Genomic DNA, 22,672 nt, shown 5'->3' with positions numbered 1-22,672 from the left:
ACCACTTTAAGCTGGTCCCAGTTATACTGTTTACCTCTGAACACTTCCGACCAGCTAAGCATGGAGCATTCTCATTCCTTTGAGGTCAACCACACTGTGTCATCTGATCTTTATCCTTGAAGTTATCGAGCATGTTATTTTAAATACAACATAATCTACAGATGCTGGGGTCAAAGCAACACTCACAACACACTGGAGGAACTCAGCAGGTCGGGCAGCATCCGTGGAAACGATCGGTTGACGTTTCGGGCCGGAACCCTTTGTCAGGACTGAAGAGGGAAGGGGCAGAGGCCCTATAAGGAAGGTGGGGGGAGGGTGGGAAGGAGAAGGCTGGTAGGTTCCAGGTGAAAAACCAGTAAGGGGAAAGATAAAGGGGTGGGGGAAGGGAAGCAGGGAGGGGATCGGCGGGAAAGGTGAAGAAGGAATAGGAAAACAATGGGTAGTAGAAGGAGGCAGAACCATGAGGGAGGTGATAGGCAGCTGGGGGAGGGGGCAGAGTGAAATAGGGAGGGGGAGGGAATTACTGGAAGTTGGAGAATTCTATGTTCATACCAAGGGACTGGAGACTACCTAGACAGTATCTGAGGTGTTGCTCCTCCAACCTGAGTTTAGCCTCATCATGGCAGTAGAGGAGACCATGTATGGACATATGTGAAGCAGAGTGGAAGTGGGTGGCTACTGGGAGATCCTGTCTGTTTTGGCAGACAGGAGGTGCTCGATGAAGCGGTCTATCGCTTATTGCATCCGGTGCTCTGGGTGCGGCCTCCTCTACATTGGTGAAACCCGACGCAGATTGTGGTTTCATGCTCCTGTGATTGTTTATCGTATCCTGGCAAGTAGGTAGAAGACATGCAGCTCAAAGCACCAAGAGATCCTGTGAGGAAGGCAATATCATTTGAGATACAGAAAAATTAGTAGTGTTGTCTTAACCTAGATTCTGACACTGAAAGGATTTAACTTCTGAGTGTAAGGTCCAAGTTCTTATACATGTTGTACATGTGAACACATAACAGTGATAGTTACATCACTTCATTTGCCATTTGTTACGTTCTGTAATAGTCATTGACCACTTTCACACCAGGTACAGGTGGGTCGGAAATGTGGGGGAATCTCTGCTCATATGTCCATAAGTTTGTAGTATATCTGTGGTTAGACTAGTTGTAATATTTCAATCATATTTCGCAAATATTCAGGAATGGTTTATCTTCAGGAACTCAAGTAGGTTATTCTCATTCAACAGGTTCCCTCTTGCACCAGTATCCAAACCGAAGAATTTATTATTTATTCCTGAAATGGTTCCTGATCTTTTCCCATCAACCACTGCCTCATTATCTTACACAAGTAGCAAGTCCGGCTTCTATAGAGCCCTCTCTGTTGAGCGAAAGTAGGTTTTGACATATGTGACCCCATCCGTATTTGCTTACTCTCTCCAAACAATCATTCTTATCATACCTCTAATCTTGCACTCTGACTTGGGGTACTGGCCTGAAATAGGTATCTGTGTCTAGCAGCCTCTGCATATTTTTGTCTGCTGCAGACTTCCAAAGTTAGAGGTGCATGTGGTCGGTTAGAGATTGTACTTTATGAAAGTGTTAAGGAATTTATAGGATTTTCAGTGGCTATTAAATGTCATGGTATCATACAGTACTACAGCACAGAAACAGGCCCTTCAGCCCATCTAGTCTGTGCCAAATTATTCTGCCTAGTCCCATCAACCTGCATCCTGACCGTAGCCCTCAATAGCCCACCCTCCCATGTACCTATCCAAACTTCTTGAACGTTCTACCTATCCATCCAAGTACTTGTATATCCTGTCACTTAGAATACCTCCTAATAATTTACCCACTACTAACATCAAGATTCCCAAATTATTCTTAGAGCCTTTCTTGAACAACGAAACAACAAAGGTGGGAGGAGAAGATGGTGGCGCGACACAGCGGCCACTCCAGCGGTGGTGTCTGTTATTTGTCAAGTAGGGTGCCGTGCACAATCCTGATTTGATGGAGACGGATGTGAGAACACAGAGGAACATCTGTGAAACTTCTGAAATGCCTGCTTCACTACTGCTGCTACTGTGTGATCCAGAATCTCCAGAGGAGAAAGCCCTGAGTCCTTGGCTTTGCTCGTTGCTTGGCAGCTGGGGCGGGGTCAAAGTGCTTGGAGAGACTGTGTCAGAGGGGCTGGTTGGAGGCTTGAAGTTTCTGGACAGACTCACGGGTCCGCTGTGCTCGGGATCACGTTTCAGTTCTTTACCCCAGGGCAACACATGATTGTGCTATGCCAGTCACTATTCTTATAACCATATAGAAATTACAGCACAGAAACAGGCCACCTTGGCCCTTCTAGTCCATGCCGAACTCTTACTCTCATCTAGTCCCACCAACCAGCACTCAGCCCATAACCCTCCATTCCTTTCCTGTCCATATAGCTATCCAATTTAACTTTAAATGACAATATCGAACCTGCCTCAACCACTTCTGCTGGAAGCTCATTCCACACAGCTACCACTCTCTGAGTAAAGTTCCCCCTCATGTTACCCCTACACTTTTGCCCTTTAACTCTCAACTCATGTCCTCTTGTTTGAATCTCCCCCACTCTCAATGGAAAAAGCCTATCCACATCAACTCTATCAATCCCCCTCATAATTTTAAACACCTCTATCAAATCCCCCCTCAACCTTCTACATTCCAGAGAATAAAGACCCAACTTGTTCAACCTTTCTCTGAAATTTAGGTGATGAAACCCAGGTAACATTCTAGTAAACCTTCTCTGTACTCTATTTGGTTGACATCTTTCCTATAATTTGGTGACCAAAACTGTACACAATACTCCAAATTTGGCCTCACCAATGCCTTGTACAATTTCAACATTACATCCCAACTCCTATACTCAATGCTCTGACTTATAAAGGCCAGCATACCAAAAGCTTTCTTCACCACCATATCCACATGCGATTCCACCTTCAGGGAACTATGCATCATTATTCCTAGATCCCTCTGTTCTACTGCATTGTTCAATGCCCTACCATTTACCATGCATGTCCTATTTTGATTAGTCCTACATGTAGGCCATTCTCTCATCACAACTGGAACAACCATCACCGGAGGTTGTTCCTGCCTGTGGCCATCAAACTTTGCAGCTCCTCCCGTGGAGGGTCAGACACCCTGAGCCAATAGGCTGGTCCTGGACTTATTTCCATCTGGCATAGTTTGCATAGTTTGATTGTTTGTGGTTTTTGTAATGCTATATTTATGCTCTATTTTTGGTTGGTGTGGCTGTAACGAAACCCAATTTCCCTCGGGCTCAATAAAGTACATCTAAGTATCTATCTATTAAACCCACAACTTACTCCAACTGCACCCACTGCCTGCTGCATGCACCCAAGTACAATAAGACAATGCTCACACTTGTTTAGTTTGTGCACAAAGGTCTGAAGGATGAAGGCAGTTGTATTTGGAATATTTTTTATTTGCATCACAAATCACATCCAAATACAAAGTCCAAAATGCCAGAATTAAGTCTGAAGTCACAAGAAAAACAAACACTCAGTACTTTACATCACAGGGAATAAATGACGCGTGCCTTTTCCAGCAGGCCTCATGTTTAGAGCACCTATGGACCATTCAAATGTAAAGTGCCAATACAAAATGGTGAAGCTCAAATTTTAAGTTTACAATAAAATCAACATTTATTCAGTCTGCAGCTGAGATAATGAGGTGAACAGTGGATTTACCCCAGCACAAGGCTAGACACTCCACCAGGTGGGACTTTCTTGGGCCTTAATGATTCAGGTTGAGCAGACTCTACTGGGCTGGGCACACACTCTCCTCTCTTTCCCTGGGCTTCCATTTGGTTTTCAGTTTCAGCTGGAGAAGAAAAACAAAAATTAGACAGAATCTGTAGCTCTACTTGAATTAGGAAACTTTCAATCCTATTAATTAAACCATTTGAATGGTTACACCATTAATTATAGCAGTGCAAAATGAGAAAGCAATACACAGCATTCAGGAAGGACAATGCAGAGGGAATTCTACAGGAAAAAACCAACAGCATCCACAATATAGCAACACACTGATCCATCAGCTTCAATTGGGAAATCCTTTGGGATTACAGGTATAGTGAAATGATTGGTATTTCACAAGACAGGTTTACAGAGCAGGCACTAGCAGTGAGAACTCCAAGTTAGGGAGCAACATGACAGAGGTGTGTAAGAGGCACAGATGCAGTGGACAGCTAATGCAATGGTGACTGGAGGAAAGTATCAGGGTGGGGGGGGGGAATGTCATAGGCAAGTTCTTTACACAGGGCAGTGATTCCCAACATGGGGTGGTTACTCGTCCTAAGGGGGCATTAGGGAAAATAGAAGTCACTGGGAGCATTCATGAATCTTGGGGGTGGGGGGGGGGGGAACGTTGGCAGTAAGCAGCACCCTAACTTGAGACATGGGGAGAGGAGGGAACATCCACAGACCATGAGAGGCCTGCGTCGGGCATTTTCATGCCTTACAAGGCGCAGATTGGAAGTCTGTGTGGGGCGCCACTCCTCGCACAGACTAGAGCAATGTGTGGTTAAGTGCCTTGCTCAAGGGCATAAACACGCTGCCACAGCTGAGGCTCGAGCTCGAACTCGTGACCTTCAAATCACTAGACGAATGCCTTAACCCTTGACCACGTGCCCAACTTGAGACATGAGACCTGATCAATTATTCATAGAGCAGGCACTTCAAAAAAAAAAAAAAAAAGCCACTGGAACACAGGAAGCGAAGCAGGAAGAACCATAGCTCTACAGGCAGTGAGCACTCTTCACAACGTGTCTGAAACTCGGCTATCTCATCTGACCTTATCCAACCGAACAGACGTTACGGGGATACATAAATTAGCAACCAGGGTATCCAACAGTTCATCTCAACTCATGGCATAGAATGAGTTCATGCAATTTAACAGTTGATAAGTCAAATATACCCACTCAACTTTCTCTGCAACTCTACAGAAAACAGGCTGTGCAATGATACAGTGCTGGCTATAACCCAACGGTGAAATAGAGCCAGTGAACCTGTTGACCCGAGGATTGAGGTGTCCAAAGCGAACTTTCTTCATGTGTGGTCAAGAACCATCTTTGGAGATTAAGAAACCCTACATGATTGGTCAATCGTGCTAACCAGACTAGTATAAAGGTAGTTTGCTGAACACCAACCAGCTCTATCCAGACTAACAGATTCCAATCACAAATCCTTGTCAACACAATTTTCATTTGTGCAAACACGAGGAAATCTGAAGATGCTGGAAATTCAAGTAACAGACAAAAAATGCTGGTGAACGCAGCAGGCCAGACAGCATCTATAGGAAGAGGTACAGTTGATGTTTCAGGCCGAGACCCTTCGTCAGGAAGGCCTGAAACATCAACTGTACCTCTTCCTATAGGTGCTGCCTGGCCTGCTGCGTTCACCAGCATTTTGTGTGTTTCTCTTTCACTGTTGTGATCATCTTCATCTTTGCCTCACTGCTCCTTCATATGTTGCTACCTTTGTTCCATCCGTGTCAACTCGCTGCCGTTGTGAACATTTGATAGACATTCCTAGTTCTTTTAAAATTTTAATTTAGCCCTGTTAATGATGGATAAATACATACGGTGCCATCTCTGAGTCTGAAGGCGGTGAGGCCTTTGGTTCTAATCCTGCTAAGAAACAGAAAGTGCATCAATACAATGTTTCATACCTGGAATATGGTTTTACTCTGTTCCTGTTGGATCAGTGATGCCCCATGTGTCTTACTTGTAATACTGTACTGTCTAATAAAGCCATGAAACCATGAAGATTGCAGGAACACTTCCGTAAAAGACACCCTGAAAAAGCTACTTCTGGTAATACTGTTCCAGAAGACGAAAGCAGCACTTGAAAAGCATTGCACACTCAAGTCATTTCCCCAAGAAAGCCAAACAAAATGACCTTGATAGTGGTCTCATTGCTTCATTATAATATTTCCAAAATGACAGCAGTGTGGAAAGATTAATAACGCCTGCTGTATTGGAAGAGCTCACCACTGTTCACAAAATGGATTCCAGTTTTTAAAAAAAATCAATACCTCTGAGTAACAACTCTAGTTTGTCGTATTGATGAAATGAGTGAAGACATTGAGTATCAACTCTGTGCAGAGCTACAAAAAACTATTTGGGATACAACTGGACAAGTCAGTTGTGGAAGTCAACAAGTCATTGCTGATGGTGTATATACAGTTTTTCAAAAATGGAAAAGTTTTAAGAGATTCTTTTGTAAAAAGCAGAAAAGAAATCAGAATCAATTTACGATGAGTTCAATATATATATTGAGGATAGAAGTAGTCTGATTAGGAACATTTCTTGTGCAACAGATAGAGCGCGCCATATATGACAGGTCACCATCTAGTTTAGTGGCATTTATGACAAAAGTTCCAAGTCCGTTTGCAATCCATTGTGCAACTCATCTTCAAAATCTTGCAGCCAAAAACCTGACTTTTTTTTTCCCAAGCATGACTCTTGCAATATCTATCAGACTTAAAGCTCATCCATTAAATAGCACAATATTTCACCAGTTATGCCAAGATAACGATGCAGAGTTTGAATGCTTGCTTCTTCACACTGAAGTACATTAGCTGTCAAAAAAAGGCCGCTGCTTAAAGTGTTTCTTTGATCTTTTTGACACTGGTTGACTGAGCAAAAATTCAACAAGAGCTTGGGAAACAAGACCACATTCATGTGAAGATATGGCATACCTCACAATCTGTATGACAAAATGAACATTCTAAATATGAAAGAACAGGGTAAGAATTTCTATTTAATCCAGGCAAAAAGTGCAGTGTCCACTTTCATCAGAAAATTGGAAATATACAAGCAAAACATTGGTAGAAGAATATTCTCAGTTTCCCTGCATGGAAAGTATGGCACCATCTTTGACAGACGGTGATTTGCAAGAGTACTGCTTATACCTGCAGCCACTGAAGAATTTTCAGAATTGATTTAAGGATTTGAATGATCTGGAAATTCTATACTGGGAAATTAACCCATTTCTTTGTAAGGTAGAACAGGAAGAGAGCTTGCAAGAAATTATTGAAATTCAGAATGAAGAAGCAAAAATGCTTTTCAAAAATGTCAGCTTTTCTGGTACAGTATGTGGCTATACTGTCATACAAATGCTTTAGGGGTGTGTTAGGCTGAAGGAGGTTGGGAAACAGCGCATTAAACTCAATGCACATGGATGATAGAGAGCAAGTGGAAGAGAAGTGTTAGACTGATCTTAGAGTAGGTGTAAAGACTGATTCAACATTGTGGCCCGTTATCTATGTCTGAGACTCTAAACCTACTGCGATAAGGAGGATGCAGGGAATTTTAATGGAACCTTTCCCCCTGAACAAAGATTGGAGTGCTCAGGGTATAAGTGTTACAAATTTTTAAAAAATCATAGGCCCTCTGGTCTATCTGAAAGCAGAAAAGACAAGGAGATTTTGGGCCATTGCTGCACCACAGCCTCCTGCAACTGGAATAAGTTGAGAACAAAAATTGTTTGGACACTTGCACTAGAACTGAACCAGCAGTGGATACAGAACCTGCAGTAAAATGTAGAAAGCGTCTTAAAAGCACATTGACAACAGCTTAACTGCTCGACTGGATTTTGTATCACATAATTTCCAGGAACTGGAAGTAAAACCATCTGGCTTAAGTCACAGTCAAACCAATCAGTTGGTTGAATGTGCTTATTTTGGTTAAGATATCCAAGTGTGCATCTAGCTGAACACTTACTAGGCAAAGCATTTGGGATTACTTGGGTCAGTGAGTTTAAAGGATTAGGACTGTGCATGCTATTAGTAAAGAGGATTGTTGAATGTGATGGTACCTTTGGATTAAAGAAATTTAGTCAAGTAATCTTGTCTCCAGTTCTCTCACCCATGCAAATCCACAGAACCTAGTGAATTGATAATACACAGTACAGACTCGCACTGAATGCCACAATGGAGAAGGAGAACTTGCTTCAATGCCAGATGTGGGTCTGGCGGATCATACATGAGCCAGTGCAGAAAGTTGATCCGTAGACCACACCAGTCAGACAAGCTAGTTATTGGCATAAACATAGACTAAGGATTAAAAATAAACAGAAAATGCTCATCAGAACAGAGAATGTTTCAGGTCAATGAATTTCATCGGAATTGGAAAGTTTAAAAAAGTATGATTAAAACTGGGGATGGGGCGGGGGGGCAAGGATGGAAAGACATGGCACGAATAAAGGAAATGAGGGAAAAATAGTCTGTGATAGGCTAGGGACCAAGATTGTTCAGTTTAAGATAGTGAAGTTTAAGAGACTACTAGACAGGTATATGGAGGAATTTAAGGTGGGGGCTTATATGGGAGGCAGGGTTTAAGGGTTGGCACAACATTGTGGGCCGAAGGGCCTGTACTGTGCTGTACTATTCTATGTTCTATGTTGCAAATGCTGACAGGAGCCCCAAAAGCTACTGGTGAATGATAGTATGATAGTCAATCTTGCCTGATCTGTCTAGGGAGGTGAATCAGGCCAGCAGAGAGAAGCACTGGAAGAGGGGCTGCTGAACATCAGTTGAGTGATGATCACAGGGGGGGGGGGGGGAATACCAAATATGGAGTGGGAAGTCTCATCTGAGCAAAGAACCCAGAGAAACTGGGAGAATGGAATAGGTTACTTGCAGAATGCAAGATCTGAAATGGTGTAGTCATGTTGTGGAAATCTGTGGGCGTGTATGGCAGCCAGAGGTCATGGTACATGTTGGTACCAATAACACTGTTCAGGACCTCTACCCCTCTCCTGCCTACAAGTTTAGGGAGTTAGGAAGGAGGCTGACAGCAGGACCTTCAAGATGGTAATCTCTGGATTACTCCCAGTGCCATGAGATAGAGAAGGTCAGAACAGGAAGATAGTGCAGATGAATGAATGGCTGAGAAAATGGTTCAGGAGCCAGGGTATCAAGTTCTTGGATCATTGGAACCTTCTCTGGTGAAGGGTGACCTGTACAAGTGGAACAGGTTGCACCTGAACTGGAGGGGAACCAATAGCCTGAGAGGGAGGTTTGCTAATTCTTTTGGGGAGGGTTTAAACTAGATTTGCAGGTGGGTGGCAACTGGTGAAGAGGCAGAGGATAGGTTGGTTGGCATGCAAGTAGTGACAACCTGTAGGCTGTTTATGAGGAAAGAAAGAAAGACACCTCAAACCAATCCGCTGAGTGCTTCTTTGCTCTATCATCTGCCTATTTTAATGCAAGGAGCATCATGAGCAAGATGGATGAACATAGAGCGTGGATCAAAACATGGAACTATGAAGTTGTGGCCATTACAAAGACTTGGATGACTCAGGTAGGAATGGCTGCTGAATGTGCCAGGCTTTAGATGTTTCAAAAAGTACAGAGAAGGATGTAAAAGAGCTGGAAGAGTGGCACTGCTAATCAGGGAGAGTGTCATGGCTGCAGAAAAGGAGGAAGTCATGGAGGGATTGTCAACTAAGTCACTCTGGGTTGAAGTCAGAAACAGGAAAGAGACAATAAGTACTGAGTTTTTTTTTTAAATAGACCCCCCCCCCCCCCCCCAATAGTAACAGAGACATCAAGGAGCAGATTCTGGAACAGTGCAATAATAATAGGGTTGTTGTGATGGGTGACTTTAACTTCCCTAATATTGACTGGCATTTCCTTAGAGCAAGGGGGTTTAGATGGAGTGGAGTTTGTTAGTGTGTTCAGGAAGGTTTCCCGACACAATACGTAGATAAGCCAACTACAGAGCCTGTACTTGATCTGGTATTGGGAAATGAACCTAGTCAGGTGTCAGATCTCTCTGTGGGAAAGCATTTTGGAGGTAGTGATCACAATCTCCTTAACCATAGTGCTGGAGAGGGATAGGAGCAGACAATTTGGGAAAACATTTAATTGGGGTAGGTAGGGGAAAATATGATGCTATTAGGCAGGAACTTGGGGGACACAAATTGGGAGATGTTCTCAGGGAAATGCATGGCAGAAATATGGCAAATATTCAGAGAACATTTGCATGGCGTTCCATTGAGGCAAGGAAAGGATGGTAGGGTTAAAGAACCATGGTGTACAAAGGATGTAGAAAATCGATATAAGAAAAAAAAAGCTTACAGAAGGTTCAAGAAACTAGGTACTGTTAGAGCTCTAGAAAATTACAAGGATGCTAGGAAGGAACTCAAGAATGAAGTCCATCTGGGCAGGTTTGAAACATACCTGCTCAGTTCCCTCCATCTTTTTCTGGTACATTGACTTTATTGGTGCTGTTTCCTTCAGTTGTGTTACCTTTGCCACTGTTCACTTTCACATGTTTCACACCTGACTCTTAACATACAACATACAAAATCTACAGCACATCACAGGCCCTTCGGCCCACAATGTTGTGTCGACCTCTAGAAGCAGCCCAGAATTTCCCTACTGCACAGACCTATTTCTAAGCTCCATATACCTATCTAAGAGTCTCTTAAAAGACCCTATTGTATCCATCTCTACCATCTTTGCTGGCAGTGCATTCCACACACCCACCACTCTGTGGAGAAAATCTACCTCTGACACCCCCCCCCCCCGTACCCACTTCCAAGCACCTTAAAACTATGCCCCCTCATGTCAGCCATTTTAGCCCCAGACAAAAGCTTCTGGCTATCCACATGATCAATGCCTCTTATCATCTTGTACACCTCCCAACGTCCATTGCTCCAAGGAGAAAAGGCCAAGTTCACTCAGCCTATTCTCATAAGGAATGCCCTCCAATCCAGGCAACATCCTTGTAAATCTCCTCTGTAGTCTTTCTATAGCATCCACATCCTTCCTGTAATGAGGTGACCGGAACCGAACACAATACTCCAAGTGGGGTCTAACTAAGATCTGGTATTGCTGTGACATTACCTCACTGCTCTTGAACTCAATCCCATGGTTGATGAAGGCCCACGCAACATATGCAGCCTTAACAATGCAGTCAACCTGCACAGCAGCTTTGAGTGTCCCATGGACACAGACCTCAAGATCTTGCTGATCCTTCACACTGCCAAGAGTCTTACCATTAATACTATATTCTGCCATCATATTTGACTTACTGAAATGAACCACTTCACACTTATCTGGGTTGAATTCCATCTGTCATTTTCAAATAGAATGTAGAACATCATAGCACAGCAACAGGCCAGTCAGCCCACAATGTTGTGCCAAACTAGCTAAAAAGCAAATCAAAAACACCCAAACACTAATCTCCATCTACACTATGTCCATATCCCTCCATCTTCCTGGCGTCCATGTGCCTATCCAAACTTCACTTAAAAGCTTCAATGCATTTGCATCTACCACCATGTCAGGCAGTGTATTCCAGGCATCCACGACTCGAGTAAAAAAAAAAAAGACAAACAAACATGCCCCTCACATCCCACTTAAACCTTCAATGCATGCCCTCTGGCATGAAGATATTTCAGCCCTGCGAAAGAGATACTCTCTGCCAACTCTATCTGTGCCTCTCAATCTTGTAAACCTCAGATCTCCCCTCAGCCTCTGGTGCTCCAGGGTAAACAACCTGTTTATCCAGCCTCTCATGATAGCACATGCCCTCTAAATCAGGCAACATCCTGATAAACCTCTCTGCACCCTCCCTAAAGCCTCAATATCCTTCCCATAGTGGGGCGACCAGAACTGTATGTAAAACTCTAATTGTGGCCGAACCTAACCAAAGTTCCAACCGCCTGACTTCTGAACTCAATGCTTCAACTAAAAGCAAGCATTCTATAAGCCTTCTTAATCACTTTCAATGAACTTGGATCCCAATATCACTCTGCTCAGCAACACTGTTGGACAGCATACTGTCTTCTTGCATTTGCCCTACCAAGGTACAACACCTCCCATTTATCTGGGTTAAATTCCATCTGCCATTTCTCTGCCTACTTTTCTAACTGATCTATACTGTGCTTTATTTTTGCAGTCTTCTACACTATCCACAACTTCACCAATCTTTGTATCATCTACAAATTTACTAATCCTTCTGTCTAAATTTTCATCCAGGTCATTTACATACATCACAAACAGCACAGTTCCCTGCGGAACACTACTAAATACAGACCAACTCGAGTACGTCTCTTCAACCACCCCGTCTAAAATGCATGAGCCAGTTCTGAATCCCACCAGCCAAGTTGCTGCGAACCCCATATATCTTAATCTTCTGGACTTTGTCAAATGCCTTACTAAAATCCATGTAGACAATATCCACTAGTATACGCTACCCTCAATCTCCATCAATCATGTTGGTAAGGCATGATCTGCCATGCACAAAGCCACGCTGACTCTACCTAATTAGGCCATAGGGATAGGATATATGAGTGTTTGGAAACCTAAGAATTTTCTCCAGCAATTTCCTCACAACTAATGTGAGATTCATCACTCTATGCAAAGGGTCTACGTGAGATGCAAAAGGACTAGGGAGTCCTTGTGAAGAACACCCCAAAAGTCAACTTGCAGGTCGAGTCTGTGGTGTGGAAGGTAAATTCAATGTTAGCATTCATTGCAAGAGCTCTAGAATACAAGAGCAAGGATGTGATGCTGAAGCTTTATAAGGTACTGGCAAGCCCTCACCTCAAGTATTGTGCACAGTTTTGGGCTCCTCATGTAAGAAAAGATGTGCTGGCTTTGGGGAGGGTCCAGAGGAGGTTCAGAAGGATGATTCCTGGAATGAAAGGGTTATCATACGAGGAACATTTGATAGCTCTAGGTCTGTACTCACTGGAATTTAGAAGAATGAGGGGATATTATTGAAACTTTTCACAAAAAGTTGATTATCGTTGAAAGGCTTAGACAGTAAATATCAAAAGGATGTTTCCCATGCTGAGGGAGTCAAGAACAAGGGGGCACGGCCTCAGGATAGAGAGGCATAAATTTAAAACAGAAATGCGGAGAAATTTCTTTAGCCAGAGGGTGGTGAATTTGTGGAATTTGTTACCACAAGCAGCTGTGGAGGCCAGGTCTTTGGGTGTATTTAAGGCAGAGCTTGATAGGTTCTTGATTGGACATGGCATCAAAGGTTACAGGGAGACGACCAGGGAGTGGAGCTAAGGAGGGGGCAAAAAGAATCAGCCATGATTGAATGGCAGAGCAGACTCAATGGGCCAAATGGCTTAACTCTGCTCCTGCCTTATGGTCTATAGTTCCCAGGATTTTCCCTTGCTCCCTTCTTAAATCAAAGTACATTAGCCACTCACCAGCCCTGCTGCAGGGAGGTTATAGAAGTAGCTCATTTAATTGTGCAATTCCAAATGAGGTAATAGACTCTGCTCCACGAGAAATGTGTTCATTTATAGTGCCTATAAAAAGTATTCACCCCCCCCCCGAAGTTAGTTTGTTTGTTTTTTTTTAAACATACATACATAAACACATTGTATCACAGTAGATTCAATTTGGCTTTTTTGACACTGATAACAGAAAAAGACTCATGTTTTCACTTTGACAAATCTACAAAGTGATCTAAATCAATTACAAATATAAAACAAAATTTGATTGTTAAGTACTCACACCCTTTAATATGACACTCAATCACCACTTCTGCAGCCAATTGGCTTTAGAAGTCACATAATTAGTTAAGGTGTCCTATGCATAGATATATCTGTTTGCAGTTGTGTTTCAATTGCTTGTAGTAAAAATACACCTGTGTCTGGAAAGGTCCAACTCTGGTGAGTCAGTATCCTGGCAAAAACTACACCATGAAGCCAAAAGAACTCTCCAGGCAACTCCACAAAAAGCTTATTGTAAAGCACAAGTCAGAAGATGGTTGCAAGAAAATTTCCAAGTCACTAAATATCCTTTAAAGTAAGTACAGTTAAGTCAATCAAGTGGAAAGAATATGGCACAGCTGTAAATCCCTCTAAAGCAGGCCATCCTCAAGAACTGAGTGCTGTGCAAGAAGAGGGACTAGTGAGAAGTAGAATTTTATTTCTTATATCTATCGCACAACATGAGGTAGTAAAAACCTTTATGTTGCATCTCCGTCACTATGTACAAGCAATAAGGAAGAATGTGGGAGGATATTGCCAAAACACTAAGATTGTAACATAATTGTTTTGTATTCATGTACAGTTAGATATGCAATCAGATCAATGTGTATTAACAAATCTGATGGCCTGGTAAAAGCTGTCCCAGAGCCTGTTGGTCCCAACCTTAGTACTGCAGTACCATTTGCCAGATTGAAGCAGCTGAAGTAGTTTGTGGTTGGGATGGCTGGAGTCCCCGATGATCCTTCTGGCTCCTTTTAGGCACCTGGTGCTGTCAATGTCCTGAATAGAGGAAAGTTCACATCTACAGATGCACTGGGCTGTCGGCACCACTCTCTGCAGTGCCCTGCGATTGAGGGAGGTACAGTTCTCATACCAGGCAGTGACACAGCCAGCAAGGGTGCTCTTGATAGTGCCCCTGTACAAAATCCTGAGAGTTTGGGGACTCGTGCCAAACATCTTCAGCCATCTTTGAGGTGAAAGAGCCGCTGTTGTGCTTTTTTCACCACACAGCCAGTCCAAGCGAAATCCTCGATGATGTATATTCCAAGGAACCTAAAACTACTCACCGTCTCAACTACAGTCCCACTGATGTCAATAGGGGCTAGCCTGTCTGTTTCTCCTGTAATCCACGATCACTCCCCGGCCCCCACAACACTGAGGGAGAGGTCGCTTTCTTGGCACCACTGTGTCAGAACATTGACTTCTCTGTCTCATTATTGCTGGAAATAAGGCCCAGTGTCATTTTGGAACTGTACATGATAACACAGTCGTGGATGTATAGGGAGTAGAGGAGGGGGTTCAAGACACAGCCCTGGGGTGGCTCTTGTGTTGAGAGGCAGAGGTGATCTGCCAGGAAGTCCAGGATTCAGCTGCACAAGGCAGGGTGCAGTCAGCAGAGGTCTCCGATCTTGACAAGCCTGGAGGGGAATAATGGTGTTGAATGCTGAAATGTACTCTAAGAACAGCATTCTAACACAAGCATCCCTCTTATCCAGGTGAGCGAGGACGTGTATAGTGCTGCAGCTATGAGATCTTCTGTTGATCAGTTGTGTCAGTAGGCAAATTGTAGGGGGTCCAGTGTGGCTGGGAGCATGTTGCAGATGCAGTCCTTGACCAGCCTCTCAAAGCATTTGCTTATGAGTGCAACAGGGCATTCAGGCATGCTGCCTTGGTTTTTTGGCACAGGATCAATGGTGGATGAAGCAGGAGGGCATTAGACACTACCAGAGGGAGAGATTAAAATGTCTGAACATACCAGCCAACTGTGCCACACACACACACTGAGTACTTTGAGGGAGGCCTCCAAGAGACCTATGACAACTCTGGAGGAGTTGCAAGCTTCAGTGGCTGAGATGGAGAGACTGTGCATATTGGCTGGGTGCTTCACCAGTCACAGCTTCATGGGAGCAGCAAAAAGAAAGCCACTATTGGGGGGAAAAAACTCAGATGAAATCTCAGCTGGAGTTTGCCAGAAGGCATGAGGGAGGCTCTGAAGTCAGCAAGGTTCTATGGTCTGATGAAACCAAATTTGAATTTTTTGGCCAGACTGTTTGGTGTAAGCCAAACATTGCAGATCATAAACATACCATTTCTACCATGAAGCATGGTGGTGGCTAAATCAAGCTGTGGGGATGCTTCATTGCAATAGGCCCTAGAAGGCTTGTGAAAGTAGAGGGCAAAATACAGGGAAATCCTGGAGGAAAACCTGATGTAGTCTGCAAGAGAACTGCAACTTGGGAGAAGTTCTGTTTTCCAGCAAGACAATGATCACAAGCATGTTAATGTCCTGGAGTGGTCAAGTCAGAGTCCAGACCTCAATCCAATTGATAACTCATGGCTGGACTTGAAGAGCGCTGTTTACTCACGATCCCCATGCAATCTGACAGAGCTTGAGCAGTTTTGTAAAGAATGGGGGAGAAAAAAATAATTGTATTGCCCAGATGTGCAAAGCTGATAGAGATCTATCCATAGACTCCAGGCTGTAATTACTGACAAAGGTGCGTCTAGTAAATACTGACAAGGTTAACAATTGTAATAAATTTAGACAAACTTGTAGAAATTTGTTTTCACTTTGACACAAAAATGTCTTTTCTGTTGACCAGTGTCAAAAAAACCAAATTAAATCCACTGCGATTCAATGTTACTAAACAATAAAACATGAAAACTTCTGGGAGGAGGGCAAATACTTTATAGGCACTGTATATAATAGATAGGGGACGTAATGCACTGTACAATTATAGTATCAGCCTTAATACCAATCAGTGGAAAGGAGTGCAGGGACAGAACTGCAGTCACATACCTTCCCTTGCAAAGCTGACAAATGAACCAAATCCAGAAAGGAAAAGAAAGGCTTACATTCCAAAATGTACCTCAGGACCCGTCCCCTAGACTAATAGCAATCCTAATTCAGTGGCCACCTCAACATACCACAAGATAGTGCTTGTAATGGGGAATTTGAATGAGGCAAGATTACCAGATTTGTGCAAAATAGGTGAAGGACGGGAGAATTGGTTAAAAAATCCTAAAGGGATTGGACAGGCTAGATGCAGGAAGATTGTTCCTGATGTTGGGGAAGTCCAGAACAAGGGGCCACAGTTTGAGGATAAAGGGGAAGCCTTTTAGGACCGAGATTAGGAAAAACTTCTTCACACAGAGAGTGGTGAATCTGTGGAATTCTCTGCCACAGGAAACAGTTGAGGCCAGTTCATTGGCTATATTTAAGAGGGAGTTAGATATGGCCCTTGTGGCTACGGGGATCAGGGGGTATGGAAGGAAGGCTGGGGCGGGGTTCTGAGATGGATGATCAGCCATGATCATAATAAATGGCGGTGCAGGCTCGAAGGGCCGAATGGCCTACTCCTGCACCTATTTTCTATGTTTCTATGTTTCTAAATTAATGGAATGGATCGAGGGGAAAATGGAGCCATACAGAATGGAGTGTATTGTTAAGGAACAGCTTCTGCTCTGAATAACAGACTGATATCAGAATGCAAAATACCTGCTTAGAAATTTAATGTGTCAAGTTAAGGGTTTGATAAAAGTCACTGACCGGAGGAGAATATCCCCACCTTTTGGGGGTGCTGCTATGTCGACTCATATTAGCAAAGAATACATTACCTAATTATTCCACATGGAGAACATTGGAGTACAACAGGAGAACAGGAGATAACAATTCTCGCCCAAATACATGGCCCAAGTGAACGTGACCATATGGATGGGCTCCAGACCTGATCAGATGTCACTGAGCTCAGGGTGTGAGCTTCCTTATCACATGGTGTGACGTGTAGGCTAAGTGTGGGTTTGATTAGGATGGAACAACAGAAGATACCTTTTCACCTAGAAGGGACGTGGCAGTGGTGAATATCTGACATGTAAATTTAGTCATAGTCATACTTTACTGATCCCGGGGGAAATTGGTTTTCGTTACAGTTGCACCATAAATAATAAATAGTAATAAAACCATAAATAGTTAAATAGTAATATGTAAATTATGCCAGGAAATAAGTCCAGGATCAGCCTATTGGCTCAGGGTGTCTGACCCTCCAAGGGAGGAGTTGTAAAGTTTGATGGCCACAAGCAGGAATGACTTCCTATGACGCTCCGTGTTGCATATCGGTGGAATGAGTCTCTGGCTGAATGTACTCCTGTGCCCAACCAGTACGTTATGTAATGGATGGGAGACATTGTCCAAGATGGCATGCAACTTGGACAGCATCCTCTTTTCAGACACCACCGTCAGAGAGTCCAGTTCCATCCCCACAACATCACTGGCCTTACGAATGAGTTTGTTGATTCTGTTGGTGTCTGCTACCCTCAGCCTGCTGCCCCAGCACACAACAGCAAACGTGATAGCACTGGCCACCACAGACCCGTAGAACTTCCTCAGCATCGTCCAGCAGATGTTAAAGGACCTCAGTCTCCTCAGGAAATAGAGACGGCTCTGACCCTTCTTGTAGACAGCCTCCGTGTTCTTTGACCAGTCCAGTTAATTGTTAATTTGTATCCCAGGTATTTATAATCCTCCACCATGTCCACACTGACCCCCTGGATGGAAACGGGGCTGACCGGTACCTTAGTTCTCCTCAGGTCTACCACCAGCTCCTTAGTCTTTTTCACATTAAGCTGCAGATAATTCTGCTCGCACCATGTGACAAAGTTTCCCACCGTAGCCATGATTCCATGATTCTATACAAATGAAGCATCAGCAAAGCTCAAAACTGTGTAACACTTGACCAAATTCTTTGACGAGAAATCTTAGATGATTTACAATGGAATGGATCTAAATTTTTAGAAAATTCTTGATATATCACCATTATGTTTCATAATGAGTTGTCAGGGGCAAGTCAAAAGGAGATTGTAAGCAACAAACTTATGCAGATTGATGAAGCTGGAAAGAGTGCTCCAGAAGAGTTATTGAAAGGAACAGCAGTTATATCTTTGAACATATTGGTCCGCAATTACAAATACTTTCATATTTTTCTAGACAATTCCAGTCAGAGGGAAGGTGTAGTTACTGGATATGGTAATACAACTTCTAGATATGCACACATGTAGCAACATAACTTTAATACAACCAGAATAAGGCAGCCACATTCCTCAGAAAAATGAAATGGGCAAGTCTTAACAAATCAGAACATATGCAAATATTCAGGACTGGTTAGAGAAGCATTCTTCACGGAGGGCCAATGAGCCATTAACACAGAAAACCTACAATGCTGTGCCAAACATGTACTTACGTGAGAAATTACCTCAGATTACCCATAGCCCTCTATTTTTCCAAGCTCCATCTACCTATCCAAGAACCTCTTAAAAGACCCTTTCATATCTGCCTCCACTGGCAGCCCATTCCATGCACTCAACACTTTCTGCGTAAAAAAACTTACCCGACATCTCCTCTGTACCTACTTCCAAACACCTTAAAACTGTGCCCTTTGTTAGCCATTTCAGCCCTGGGAAAAAGCCTCTGAATATCCACACAATCAATGCCTCTCATCATCTTATACACCTCTATCAGGTCAGCTTTCACCCTGCATCGCTCCAAGGAGAAAAATGGCTTAGTTTACTCAACCTATTCTCATAAGGCATGCTCCCCAATCCAGGCAACATCCTTGGAAATCTCCTCTGCACCCTTTCTATAGTTTCCACATCCTTTCTGTAGTGAGGTGACCAGAACCGAGCACAGTACTCCAAGTGGGGTCTGACCAGGGTCCGATACAGCTGTAACATTACCTCTTGGCTCTTGAACTCTGTAACATTACCTCTTGGCTCTTGAACTCAATCCCCCGGTTGATGAAGGTCAATGCATCGTATGCTTTCTTAACCACAGCAGCTTTGAGTGTCCTATGGACATTGACCCCAAGATCCTTCTGATCCTCCACACCAAGAATCTTACCATTAATTCTATATTCTGCCAACATTTGACCTACCACTCTTTACCTTCTGTGGGCAAGCCAATTCTGGATCCACAAAGCAAGGTCCTCTTGGATCCCATGCCTCCTTACTTTCTCAATAAGTCTTGTATGGGGTACCTTATCAAATGCCTTGCTGAAATCCATATACACTACATCTACTGCTCTTCCTTCAATGTGTTTAGTCACATCCTCAAAAAATTCAGTCAGGCCCATAAGGCACTTTGACAAAACAATGCTGACTATTCCTAATCATATTATGCCTCTCCAAATGTTCATAAATCCTGCCTCTCAGGATCTTCAACTTACCAACCACTGAAGTAAGACTCACTGGTCTATAATTTCCTGGGCTATCTCTACTCCCTTTCTTGAATAAGGGAGCTACATCAGCAACCCTCCAATCCTCTGGAACCCCTTTGCCAGAGGCTCAGCAATCTCCACCCTCACCTCCCACAGTAGCCCAAGGTATATTTCGTGCAGTCCTGGCGACTTATCCAACTTGATGCTTTCCAAAAGCTCCAGCACATCCTCTTTCTTAATGTCTATATGTTCAAGCTTTTCAGTCCACTGCAAGTCATCCCTACAATCGCCAATGCCTTTTCCGTAGTGAATACTGAAGCAAAGTATTCATTAAGTACCTCCACTACTTCCTCCGGTTCCATACACACTTGATTGGTCTTATTCTCTCACGTCTTGTCCTCTTGCTCTTCACATACTTGTAGATGTTTTCCTTAATTGCCAAGGGCCTCTCATGGTCCCTTCTGGCTCTCAATTTCATTAAGTTCCTTCCTGCTAGCCTTATAATTTTCTAGATCTCTATCACTAATTTTTTTTTTTTTTTTTTTTTTATATAAAACCCTTCATAAGCTTTTCGTTTCTTTCCTTGACTGGATTTTCAACAGCCTTTGTACACCATGGTTCCTGTACCCTACCATCCTTTCCGTCTCATTGGAACGTACCTATTCAGAACATCATGCAAACATCCCCTGAAGATTTGCCACATTTCTGCCGTACATTTCCTTGAGAATATCTGTTCCCAATTTATACTTCCAAGTTCCTGCCTGATGGCTTCATATTTCCCCTTACTCCAATTAAACGCTTTCCTAACTTGTTTGTTCCTATCCCACTCCAATGCTATGGTAAAGGAGACAGAATTAGTAGCTCCCAATGACCCCAAGTATGGCTCCCTGATCAATTCTTTATATTCCATATTAAATGTTAGAGGCTATTGACATTACAAACAGCTGTTTCAAAGATCACCTAGACTTACAGCTAGACAGAAATAACTGCAGTGGCAAACTATGACTTTGGCTATTGAAATGATCTTAGCCATTGACATAATCTGCTTCATGGAGTATTTGACCATATCTGAAGATAAAACTGGTAACGACAAGACAGACACAGGACATGGGCAACAAATGTATATTAATGTGAGACATCAAAATTCAGCATGTACAAACTTTAAATTGTGAACATATTGTATGTTTTGCATTTTAACACAAGAACATTACACAACATGCAAATTTTACCAAGTAAAACTAGACAATTAGAGACCACGTTAGGGAACTAGAGCTGCAGCTCAATGACCTTCAGGGAGAGTGAGGAGGTGATCGAGAGGAGCTCTAGGCAGGTAGTCACACCGGCACCACAGGAGACAGATAACTGAGTAACAGTCAGGAGAGGGAAGGGCAAGAAGCAAGTACTAGAGAGTACCCCAGTGGCTGTCCCCCTTAACAATAATATGATGAATACACAGCCTATATAAAGTAGAAATACTTTTCTACAATCATTGCCGCACTGTTCTCCGTAGCAAAAATCTCATGCAAGCGCTCTCAGCAGAAAATCTTTCTCCAGTAACCTTTAAGCTATGAAGCTGCCAAATCATACCAAATAACACAGCCTATATAAAGTAGAAATAATGTATGTACAGTGCAGTATCACTTACCGGAATCTGGAAGACAGCGTCAAGCACACTGATAATGATTTGTTAGGCTGAGTCAGAGGTTGAGGTGGTGCAGTAGTCCCCACCCTCCCGCCCGCCGACTGATACATTGCCGTGAAGCATGCAGGGGTACAGTGGTAGCCAGGACGCACCCAACACATCTTTAAGAAAAAAGCTGAAATAAACAAGCTAATTAATTAGGTGCCGCCCAGCACGCAAATGTCAGCCCAGATCAGAGGCGATTGCGTCGCTTCTGATCTGGGCCGACATTTACCTGCCGGGCGGCAACTAATTAATTAGCTTGTTTATTTCTGCTGTTTTCTTAAAGATGTGCTGGGTGCGTCCCGGCTACCGCTGCATTCTCCACTGCAATGTATCGGTCCGCGGCTCGGGGGTTGGGGTGGTGGGACACTGGTGTCATCTCAACATCGTCTGTTTCCATCAGGGCAGGCAGGTCATCTTCTTCTATGTCTGCCTGCCTCAATGTCAAAAGTCGAGGGTCGTCGTCTGCTGTGGAAGTCTTGAAAAACTACAGTATGCTTGACTGCTTAGCCACGCGCATTTTTCTATCATACAGTTCTTTGTAAGCACTCAAACCATCCTGCAAATATGCCCTAAACCGACATACCCTTTCAAAATTAAAGTCGTACTTTTCAGCAATCAATGTTGTCAATTGCAGCAAATCTCACCCAGTCGCTTCACGTTCGGTTCCTGGACGACTTCACTTTCAGTCCGTTCGCTACTGCATTCGGTTTCGATTGTTATCCTTTCCTCTTCCAATTGCATCAGCTCTTCATCTATCAGTTCTCGGTCATGGGATGCCAAAACCTCTTCAACATCATCTTTGTCAACTTCCACAAGCCAAACTCACTTTGTCCTTGCTTCGTTCACCACTATCGAAACGCTTAATTATGTCTAGTTTTACGTTAAGTGTAACACCCTTACGAGCTCTTTTAGGCATTTCCGATACCTTAGAACTCATCTTGCAAACAGCTGCTCACAGGCACGTGTTTAAGCAATGCCAGCTAGAATGCAGTTCTGGGGGTGGAGCTTGGCTGCTCGGGGCATGCGCTGCCTTTTATCGCGTGCTGCTTTTTTTCACGCGCTGCCTTTTATTGTAACAGTGAAAACACCTTCTGTTAGCGAAAACAGGGAACTAATGTAGGTCTTTTGTAACAGCGAGGTTTCGTAAAGCGAACGTTTGAAAAGCGGGGGACACCTGTATTTGCGTGGGGTTCTGAGTAGGAATGTTCCAAGGAGACAAGGATGGTACTGTACAAGATCCATGGTGTACAATTACTGTTG

At 43.4% G+C, this 22,672-nt stretch overlaps 1 protein-coding gene across 4 annotated transcripts in view; it reads right to left on the bottom strand.

Annotated features, from left to right (window-relative positions):
• Positions 1-3,453: 3,453 nt before the first annotated feature.
• The window catches only part of jpt1b (Jupiter microtubule associated homolog 1b), a 71,470-nt gene continuing 52,251 nt past the window's right edge, over positions 3,454-22,672 (bottom strand). For 2 of the 4 annotated variants that reach the window (XM_072242316.1, XM_072242317.1), the window contains exon 5: positions 3,454-3,866. In XM_072242316.1, coding sequence (XP_072098417.1) covers positions 3,730-3,866 — 137 coding nt within the window. In that variant the 3' untranslated portion in view covers positions 3,454-3,729. Of the gene's footprint in view, positions 3,867-5,627; positions 5,674-22,672 lie in introns of those variants that run through there. The other 2 variants (XM_072242318.1, XM_072242319.1) reach the window with 2 other exon arrangements.

Source organism: Mobula birostris, chromosome 24 (assembly GCF_030028105.1).
Source record: "Mobula birostris isolate sMobBir1 chromosome 24, sMobBir1.hap1, whole genome shotgun sequence".
NCBI classification, from domain to species: domain Eukaryota; kingdom Metazoa; phylum Chordata; class Chondrichthyes; order Myliobatiformes; family Myliobatidae; genus Mobula; species Mobula birostris.
Note: the sequence above shows the minus strand (reverse complement) of the source record. Positions and strands in the feature narration are given on the sequence as shown.